Here is an 11,292-nt window from a genome sequence, read left to right as displayed (position 1 = left end):
CATTTCTTTATCACATCATCAACTAGGTCCGTACATGGAAATGAATCCCATACGGGAAAAAAAAAAAAAAAAATCTGGAAGTGTGGATCAGCAAGGTCCCGTACATGTAATCTTTGGGCATAAGGCCCAAAAGAATGGATACCATCAATGGTGATACAAAATTAAAATGGTCCATAGGGGAGCAACCTCCTCGATCGCGTGGAAAGGGGTCTTAAGAGAGAGAAAACATTTGAGATTTTAAGCTGTTGAGATGATCTCATATAATTTGAATTAATCTATAAATAGTATTATGTATTTTATAGGTTCCATTAAAATGTGTTTAAATATAAATAGATTGAGAGTTGTGTTTGAATGTATGAAGTAAGTTGAGATGGATTCAACCCTTTTATGAAAAGTTAAAAAAGCAGTGAGTCCCATCAATAATTAGTTTGAAATGAATTAAAATGAGTTAAGTTGATTTCAACAACGAAACACACGTAACTTGCAAACTCTAGGATTAGCCAACGTAGTACATTGTTATTACGTTTTATATTTTGTGTGAAGGGGAAATGTGTGCCATCATATATAAATGGCTTTGTTTTATGAGAAAGAAAATAATTATGAAGTTGCTCTCTACACATAGACACACACACACATATCTATATATATATATATATATATATATATATATATATATATAACTTAACATCATCGAGTAGATCAAATTAATTATATACTATAAGAAAAATGAACTTTTGTGACCAATTTATTACAACCAAAAGACTTTTCACAATCAATTTTAGATGTAAATAGTCATTTTACTGAAATTAATTGGTTACAAATAAGCAGTTTTCTTGTAGTTAAACTCATTCATAACCAAAGCTAACTCTTCTTAATCATAGTAGAACATTGTTTTGATTGCATCTTTTTTTAAATGGATCATTATATATTAGGCCATAAGTTCAAGTTTCCATTGGGTGGATGCTAATAATATGGTCGAATGACCCACTGGCGATGTTAGGAAGGCCCATCTATGACTTGTAACGTAAATGGCCGGTGCAAAAATATAATAATAAAATAGAGATAGATTCTGATATTTACTTAGTTTATCACTAAGATCTACATCCACGACTCTTTTGGGACAAAATCCACTCTGTATGGTCATGATACAACCTCTCATGACTTCTCTTGCTCTCTATTACAGTTTACAGTGCTTAAAATGGTAGAAGAGAGGTTGAGAAGATGAAGATGGCTTGGTCTCTATTACAGTCCTTTTTACTACTCCCTTACTTTATATCACTTCCATGATCAACTTGAGTCCTTCATGTCTTCTTCTTTAAGCTTCGGTGCTTCCAAATGGCCAACTTTGGGGAGATAACATTCAGTTATGGTTGCAAACACCCGAGCTAGCTGTAATGGGTCAAATTTGCAAGGTTTTCAAATGGGCCACATGGGCTGATAATAAGTGATGTGGTTAGTTGGGCCGTTAAGTGATATTTGGATTGTAGATTTTTGGTTCCGATAGAGTTTTTGGATAAATAGTTTCGTATGGATAGTGATAGACTTACTATCAAAATACCTAAAAATTGACAACTCCAACAAAGAAAATTCAGGCCGATGTTTAGTTGAGATGATATGAATTGAGTTCTTTATGAATAGTAGTGACTTAAGATGATAGAGTGAGTTTTGTGAGATCCACTTAAAATTAGTTTAGATGTATTTGGATGTTAAGAAGAGTTTAAATGTATTTATGAGAAATTGAAAAAGGTCGTGAGTCTCACATGTAAAGATATGTTGAGTTGAGAAATGTTGTTGATCCTACATATAAAGAGATTTTGAGTTGAGATGAATTTAGTAATTTGAAAATTAGATATTTAGATGTTAAATTAATGAGTTTAAAATTAAACTGAATTGAATTAGTTTATATTTCAAACGGGGCTAAGGACGCTGTTTTTGCAATAAAAAATCATTACTGACTATTTATTATAACTACTTTTGAGTGTGACTTATTCAAAGTCTCTTTAAATTTTCATCTACGCAGTTTTAATTAACTTCAACATTGGCTCACACTTGTAAATACAGTCATTTAATGTTGATCATAATTGTATCTATTAATTTCAACCAGTGGAAGGGCTTATAAATAGATCATTTCTTCTTGACCATTAGATCTACTCATTTTTAATGGTTATTTAAATTAATCAATGGTCAAATAAATCTAGTCCTTAGATCGAGTCCATAACCATCCAATGGTCTTGATCTAGCCCCTAAATCTTGAGTCTATAGCAACACACAAGTATATATAGACCTTAGCATATACTTCAAAGAAATAGCACATGAAGTGCAAGAATCAATAAATATTAATTGGGAAGGTTTGGAATCTGGACAGTGAGTTGAGTTGAGATGAGCTGAAATGCATGAGAGTTGAAAGTTGAATAATATATTGTTAGAATATTTTTTTAATATTATTTTTGTTTTAGAATTTGAAAAAATTAAATTATTTGTTATATTTTGTTTGAATGTTTAAAAAATTTATAATAATTAAATGAGATGAGATAAGTTGAGATAACTCATTATCCAAACAACCCTAACTCTCCCTTCTCTCTTTCCTATGTGATATAATTTAAGATTTTGAAAAATAGAATAATTCTATTTGAAGTCTTTTACATCATATATTATTCACATGATATAATTTAATTAAGAAGATAAATTTTTAAAATTTAAATCATACAAAATAAATTATGCCGGATGTTATGTAGTGTAAAAGTTTTCAAATATCACTAGCTAGAAAATTTTCAAAATCTTTAAAATTTAATTAAGACATTACTTAAAGGACTGGTCTCCTAAATACGTAAAACATTATAGCATTAAAAAAAAAAAAAAAAAAAAAAAAAGGAAGAAGAAATGAAGTACGAATGAATCGGGTGGGAATGGGGGCAACCCATTGGCCTTGACCAGAAGTCCACTTGCCGGTTGGCCAAAGCCTCCGTTCACAGTTCACATTAAAGGAGGCCCCACTTTTTGATTTAAAAATCAACCAATCTGAAAGCAATCAATTTCCATTTTCCACGACGAAGGTCTGACTGCGTGCCAAAGGCCCAAGAGGCAATACGATTACGCGTACTCCTATTGATTTTTCTAAGGAAAATGGAAAGAATGCAGGTCATGCACGTTTTAGTCAGAATAATTTAAGAAATAAATTTGTCAGAAAAATAAGTCTTTTGCTGGAAAATTGTCTCTTTTAACTGAAAAAAAGGCACGGATTAGAACGAATAATTCCTGGATATAATATCTCATCATTGTTTGGACAAAATTCATGCAACTCTTTGTTAGAGATTCTAGCAAAAATTAAGAGGTTGTAATTTACTACAAGAAAAATAAACATTCGAGACGGAATATTTATAACGATAACGATTATTTACGATAAAAATAGACTCATTTTAACTGAAAATAATTATTTTTATTAGAAATAAATAGTCATAAATAAGCAGTTTTAGCTGGTAATTAATTATACTTTCAATATTTGTGGATTTTTTTTTTTTTTAATATTCGATTACCAATATAGATACATGAGATAACGTTGATTGTTCCATCAATATTTATGGGTGAAACAGTCATTAAAATTTAAATCATAGATAATTAAGACTTTTTGAAGATTAATTTGTAATATAAGTATAGATGCAGCTATATTGAACAAAATTGTGTAATCCAAACATGAAGAACTAAATAAGTGGTTCAGTCCAATCAAGTCCCAGATTGCATTAATTGATTTATTCGAAAATAATATGACTTTTATTGGATTAATCATGTTAAATTAATTCGATTTAATTAAATTCTATCTTAATATATACTATTATTTGGTATTGAATTGACATCCAAATCTAATCAAGTAATTGTTAACAACATACCATGGGAAGTCGCTACATGCACCCCGTCACATTAGCACTTCAAAGATTCCTAGCTACGTCAACATGGACCACCCCAAGCTGTCTAGCAACTACGTTATATCTTTCCTTACCAAAACCCTTGACTAGCAAAAGTGAGTCTGTCGATTAGATATTTCAAAGTTGATAAATGAGAATATCTTAAAAGTGTTGAGAATATTTGTGAATAATAATAAAAATGTAATAATAAAATATTAAATAATAGTAAAAAATATGTGAAAAATAATAAATAGTAAAAAAATAGATAAAAAGTAATAATAAAGTAAAAAATAGTACTTGCCAAACACACAGAGTATTTCCATCAAGTTTCTTAAATTTTTTTCTAAATTTTAGTTAAAATAGATACTCACTATAATTTTATCCTAAATTTTATTCATTTTTAAAATACATTTTGCATCTCATTGTCTATCATTTCTCTATTTTATTAAAATAATATTATTCTATTATTTCTTTATTTCTTTTTTCTTTCACTTCTATTTACAAACTTAATTACATAATATTTTTTCTTATGTTTTGAACTATTACTCTAGTGAATATTTTAAACAAAAATTTAAATTATTTTTTTATGGGTATGATAATATTTTTAAAATTATTTTTTTTATATTTTATTAATTATTTAAATTAATTTTAAAATTATTATTTAAAACTATAATCAATATAAGTACGAGAGAAAGTATAAATGATTGAAAAAAGAATTTAATTTATTTATTAGAATAAAAGATGATTTAAGGGATGAATAGTGATTCTCTATATTTGGAGAACTGCTGTTCATCTTCTAAATCAAAATCTTAAAATAAAAAATGGGATGAGAGGGAGTTTTTGAGTTTTTTTCTAAATTTTTTCATATAATTTAAGGATAACAGTGAAATAGGATATGCGATGAGAATGCTCTTACAGCACAAAACAACCCCTACCGATTATATTAGAGTTTGCTGGACAAATTGTTCAAAATCGTCATTTAAAATAGAGAAATGCTATGTACAAGTATTTTGTAAAAATATAAATTCTATAAAAAAAATTAAATTTTTCACACTTTTTCATAATAAAGTTTACTTTTTTATAAAAGATTTACACGGAATTTTGCATATAGAGTTTGTATATATTATTTCTCATTAAAATAATTACTGCTGATCTTTCGATAATCACGGACGGGTGGGGGACTGATTTATTAAAATTAACTTTTTCAGTGATGTATTAGGGGAGCAAGGTATTTTTTTGAAAAATCCCACTTTATATCTCAATTCTTTATATTAATGAAATGGATGCATTTTCCAATCAAAAAAAATTGAAATGGGAGCTTGGGAGAGAGAGAGAGAGAGAGAGAGAGAGAAGGAGGGTACGTAGTTTCTTTGTGATTATGCAGAATCCCAAGACAGATCTGAGTGAAGGTTTCAAAGTCAATAGTCAACCTGGGAGAAAGAACCGACTATCCTATATCCATGTTTGGAGTCTTGAGTTAGATAATTCAACTTTGAGGTCGGCCAGGACCACTAGCTCTGTCTTCTTACTACATCATTCAAAAAATACAGTACACACTTGTTAAATATTTTAACATCAAATTTTAATTTTAAAAAATATTTTACTATTTATACTTTACAATATTGAATCTAATAAAATAAAATAAAATTGAAAATATACATCATTCTCTTTTAATAATTTGGTGAAAAGATGGTATATGATCACGAGAGAATAATCCTCCTCACAATTTAAATTGTAAGAGATAATCTTTAAGGTTATATTTGGACGTTGAATTGAATTGAATTAAATTAAGTTGAGATGATAAAATATTATTAGAATATTATTTTTTAATATTATTATTTTGAAATTTAAAAAAGTTAAATTATTTATTATATTTTGTGTTGAAATTTAAAAAAATTATAAATTAATGATAAGTTGAGATGAGTTGATGAACTTATAAATAAATATGATGACTATAATAGAAATACAAAAATATTTACGTCCTATTATACCTTATAAATTTGTTAGTTAGGCTAGTATAAAGCCATCAGCAGCCTAATGGAATTAAAATTCTTTCAAGAATCAAGAGTCTCGTGTATCAAGCACAAGATCATCTTCCACACGCCCACCCAAGTTAAAACCTATTGATCGCAAGCTTTTCCACGTCCTAAAATCATGGCGGACTCTTCCTCTGCTGAAATTAAACTGGCCACAGCAAAGACTGTTCTCTCGGCCGCAGCCTCCGTTGCTGCCACTGTGATGCTCGCTCGGTCCATTGCTCAAGACTTCTTGCCCTATGAAATCCAAGACTACTTCTTCTCCGGCATCCGAGGCTTCTTCAGCCGCTTCTCGTCCCAGGTCACCATGGTCATCGACGAGTTCGACGGACTCGTCAACAACCAAATCTACGAGGCCGCCGAGATTTACCTGGGCACCAAAATCTCAACCAACACACACAGACTCAAGGTCAGCAAACCCGAGCAAGAAGAAAACTTTACGATCTCCATGGAAAGCAACGAAGAGATCTCGGAAGTCTTTAATGGGGTTAAATTCAACTGGATTTTGATCTGTCGCCAAGTCGAATCCAAGAGCTTCCACAATCCTCGCGACCTCAACTCCACCCTGCGCTCTGAGGTCCGATCCTTCCAGCTTAGTTTCCACAGGAAGCACAAAGACATGGTGTTGACTTCTTACTTACCCTACATTGTGAAGGAAGCCAAGTCAATAAAGCAAGAGAGCAAGACCCTGAGGATCTTCACGACGAGCTACGACAGCATGTACGCAAATCTTGCAGACGTGTGGACCGGCACGAACCTGGATCACCCCGCGACGTTCGACACGCTCGCCATGGACTCCGAGATCAAGAGTTTCATTCTCAGAGATCTTGAAAGGTTCTTGAAGAGGAAGGATTATTACAGGAAGGTTGGAAAGGCTTGGAAGAGAGGGTACTTGTTGTACGGTCCTCCTGGTACCGGGAAATCGAGCTTGATCGCTGCAATGGCGAATTATCTGAACTTTGACATCTATGATTTGGAGCTGACGGAGATTCAGCACAACTCGGAGCTGAGGAGATTACTCATTGCAATGGCGAACCGGTCGATTCTGGTGGTGGAGGATATTGATTGTACCATTGAGCTTCAGGACCGATCTGCAGAATCAGCCGGAACATCTCCAATCGAACCCCGGCAAAAACAGGTTGGTTTTTCCAATATATTCTATAAATTCTCGGAGCTCGGTTTGGATAGAAAGTTATCTTCACTCATTTCAGCTAATTATAATTTTTATAAATTTTTCTAAAAAATAGAATAAATAATTTAACTAATTGAAATTCTAAAATAATAATAATATTTTATTTAATTTTTAATTTTTATCTCAACTCACATTTCAAATCTAATCGTATTTCATTTCGTTTCGTCTCATTTCATCATTATAATTTTTTTAAATTTTCATATAATATGTAATAAACAAGAATTTAATTTTTTTAATTTTTAAAATAATAATAATATTTAATAAAGAATGACTGATACGGAACAAAAGTGATATATATCATTGAAGTTTAATGTGTATGAAACGAAAAAATTTTGAGATATGTTTTGGAAAATGCTTGGCTCCATTGAGTGGGTCCCCACTGTTTTTTTTTTTTTTTTTTTTGGTACTTATTGATTGAGTAATATTTTTTAATAGTGTTGTAAATTTTTCTTTTTAAATATTTAAGTTGATTTTAAAAATGCATGAAAAAAAAAAACATGCAATGGCCTTATCGTTAGAAATGATAATATATGACACGACCCTTTAACCCAACACAAATACGACACGATAAAAGTAAGTTTGAATTTAGTCTTAACGAATTCGAATCAAAACGGGTTGACCTGTTAATATATGATTGCTTAACGGGTCACTAATTAATCAATCAATTATGACCCGTTAAAAAAGTTGAATTTACATTTATACCCTTAGACCTAAAATTGAAAAAATTCAATAAATCCTAACCCAGTAACCCTACGGCCCTTGACTCCCTTAGTTTTCTCAATTCTCAACTTCTCAACTACTCAAGTGATCAAGTCTCACTCCTCCTCTTCAACCAGTAACCCTTGTAACATTAATATTTTACAATGTGTGTTTATCATATTTATATATTTATATAATTGTGTGTTTATTATATTTGGTATTGTTGAGATTTTAATGTTAGTATTTTTATAGTTTGGATTATAATTTTGGACTTGTAGTTAGTTTTTTTATTTTTTATAGATATTGTTTATATTTTAATATTTATATAAAATCAATCAAGTCAAATGGGTTAAAACGAGTCTGTTTAACTCATTAAGGTAAATGGGTTGAAACGGGTCGGTTCAGTCTATTTCATATTCAGTAACGGCTCAAAAAGAGTCGTGTCGTGTCAACCCCTTATCTTAATAGGTTGTGTTAGGATTTGAGATTTTGATACTAAATCCTTAATGGGTCATGTTTGAGTTGACCCATTAAATATAATATACATGTCTTGAAACAACACGAATACGACTCATTAACACGATTTGACACCCTTGCTTATCGGTGACTTTTCTCGCAAGGTAATGATATCCTTACATCTTATTTACTATGAGTATACTACATAGCTATTTTTTTTTTCTTTTGCTATTTGAATCTAGATTAAAAATTCCAAAACATGAGTTTCTTAAATAATCTAGAAGAAAATAAATTAAACTAAATCAACCAATTTAATCATGTAATTTAATTAAAAATAAATTCAATTTTATAAAAATTGACTCAAAAAGAAAAAGATGGTTAATTTTTATAAAATTGAATTTATTTTTAATTAAATTATATGATTACGTTAGTTGATTGAGTTTATTTTCTTCAAGATTATACAAGAAGATCATATTCTTAAATTTTTAGTCCAAATTTAAATAGCAAAAAGGAAAAAAAAAATAGCTGAATAAAATAGTGATAAAAAAAGTGTAAAATATCATTACTCTTTCTCGTGCTACGCCATCTACACCCAGCCTCCATATGTTTTTGCCTTTCTTACTTCAATGGTAGAATGCTGTGTACTATTCTGAATTCAGTGAAAGTAGTATTATTGAACTTTTGGACAAGCAGGCCCTAGGAAAACAACTTTATAAAAAGCAACAGGTCCGGACAATTATTTCATAAATTTGTACTAGTATTAAATGGTCATGCAATGGATTAACGACGAATAACTACTTCGCCTCGTGAATTTGATGTTTGAATTGGAGCCAGTCATTTTCTCTCTGTTATGCTTATGTCTCTCTCCCTACTGCAATAGGTAACACTGTCCGGCCTTCTCAATTTCATCGATGGGCTTTGGTCGAGTTGTGGCGATGAGCGGATCATCATCTTCACCACGAACCACAAAGACAAGCTCGACCCGGCACTGCTGCGGCCGGGACGCATGGACGTTCACGTTCACATGTCCTACTGCACCCCTTGTGGATTTAGACTTCTTGCTGCTAATTATCTAGGCATCAAGGATCACGAACTGTTTGAGGAGATTTTGGAGTCAATTCAAACTACTCCTGTAACCCCTGCTGAGGTAGCTGAGCAACTCCTTAAGAACGACGAGCCTGACAAAGTACTCAAGGAATTAATTGAATTCCTCAAAGTGAAAAGGAAAGAAAATGAAGAAGCTACTGCCAAAAAGAGTGAAACAGAGAGAAGAGAGGAAAAGAATGACAAAGTGGAGATCAGTGTGAAGGACGAGAAAGTGGAGACCGATGAAAAGAACGACAATTAGATTATTCCAATGATAAAAACTTGGAATCATCAAGTGTTCTCAATTAGTAGCATTACATGGACACTTTCTTTCTTTCACAAAATTACATGTGACAACTTAGGAGCCAGCTATTTTGGCCGTTGTCGTTCTTGTGATTTTGGGGTATAATTCATATATATCTTATTACAGTGAACAGAACAGAAAATAAGTATGTCTCGATCGAGCCCATCTAGAACTTCTAAATTTTAGGATAACCAGTTAACTTCTAATATGTGGATAACAAGATTCTCTTGAACTCCTGAAACTTTATGAGCTGTTGCTATGAATTATTGTTTCTTGAAAAGTTGAAATCAAAATGACAATGCAGAACTCTGCAACACTTGTCAATAATGTGTCCTGTAATGAATGCCACGGTGACTTCAGAAAGATTTATTTTGCGGGTATAACTTGGTCTACTAACAGGCTTATGTACAGAGCAAGCAGAAGTGCCAAAAGTGTCACTGTTGTTGCTCAACATTGTTGTAGAAGTGAAGTTGAAGAGATGGGCATTGAAAGACTGATTTCCCTTCGACGCTCCCCTTGTAAAACCAAAGACAATAATCTGTTAATGGGAGGTAAGGGATCAAAATGTAGGATTTGACCTTAAATATGTTAGAGGTTGTGATCAAGATCAAACTAACTCTGAGATTACTGCTGGCTCCACATACTCATCAGATAAACAAAATTCTTTGAATTCAAATGAAGATAACACTGATATGTACTCTATTGAAGATCATAACAGAACCAACTAATATTCTGTCTATATATTTGTACTTATATATAGTTGTAACACTTGTATGTAGTTTCAATTCAAATACTTGTATTTTGTCTATATAAACACTAAATTCAATATGACTGGTATCATCTTGAACTAGCCTTTTCAATATACTTTCTAACTTGGTATCAGAGATTATCAAGCTCACGCTTTTTTTTTCAATCCGTCATGGCCTCATCACCTGTACCTATTGTGCCTCCCTTTGTCATTCCAAATATCACGCATTTGGCATCTATCAAACTTGATGGAACCAATTACTTAACTGGACTACTCAATTTATTCCAGTTCTAAGAAGTCATGACCTCTTAAGCATTGTTGATGGCTCTGAGGCTTGTCCTTCGCAATTTCTTCTTGACACAACTAGAAAATCCACTTCTAATATCAACCCAACATACCTAGTTTGGCAAAAGAAGGATCAGTTCATTTTGGCATGGTTGAAAATATCCACTGTGTATGGACTCACTATCTCCAAGCAATTTTGGAATGCACTGGCCAGCAAGTATACTCCTCAATCATGATCTCGAATTTCTCATCTCAAACATCAACTTCAGACTTTTCAGCAAGGATCCAAGACCTGTTCTGATTATTTGTTAACATATAAGAGTTGGTCTGGTCAACTTTTAGTTGTTGCTAAACCTGTTGATGAAGAAGGCTCAATCTCATAAGTTGTTGGAGGACTTAATCCAGTTTGTAATCCTTTTATCACATCTCTCAGCTTTGCAACCCATGATAACCCCATTTCCTTTGATGACTTTCAAGCTGAATTGCTAATTATGAGCAACTCCTTGAGGTCCAAAGCAAATCTCTCTCTTTTGAAGGCACTCAATTGGCCTTCTTCACCCATAAACAGAAACCCCATCATGGAAAGA

The 11,292-nt window shown here is 31.9% G+C and overlaps 1 protein-coding gene across 1 annotated transcript; it reads left to right on the top strand.

Moving 5' to 3' along the window:
• The first annotated feature begins 5,891 nt into the window (after positions 1-5,891).
• LOC121263865 (protein HYPER-SENSITIVITY-RELATED 4-like) lies at positions 5,892-9,691 on the top strand. The gene is made up of 2 exons (XM_041166947.1): positions 5,892-7,073; positions 9,163-9,691. The coding sequence occupies exons 1-2, from the start codon at positions 6,054-6,056 to the stop codon at positions 9,628-9,630; spliced, it is 1,488 nt and encodes a 495-aa protein (XP_041022881.1). The 5' UTR covers positions 5,892-6,053; the 3' UTR covers positions 9,631-9,691.
• Positions 9,692-11,292: the final 1,601 nt, after the last annotated feature.

The sequence above is a fragment of the Juglans microcarpa x Juglans regia genome, chromosome 4S (assembly GCF_004785595.1).
Source record: "Juglans microcarpa x Juglans regia isolate MS1-56 chromosome 4S, Jm3101_v1.0, whole genome shotgun sequence".
Taxonomy (NCBI): Eukaryota; Viridiplantae; Streptophyta; class Magnoliopsida; order Fagales; family Juglandaceae; genus Juglans; species Juglans microcarpa x Juglans regia.
This window is presented reverse-complemented; position numbering and strand designations above follow the sequence as displayed.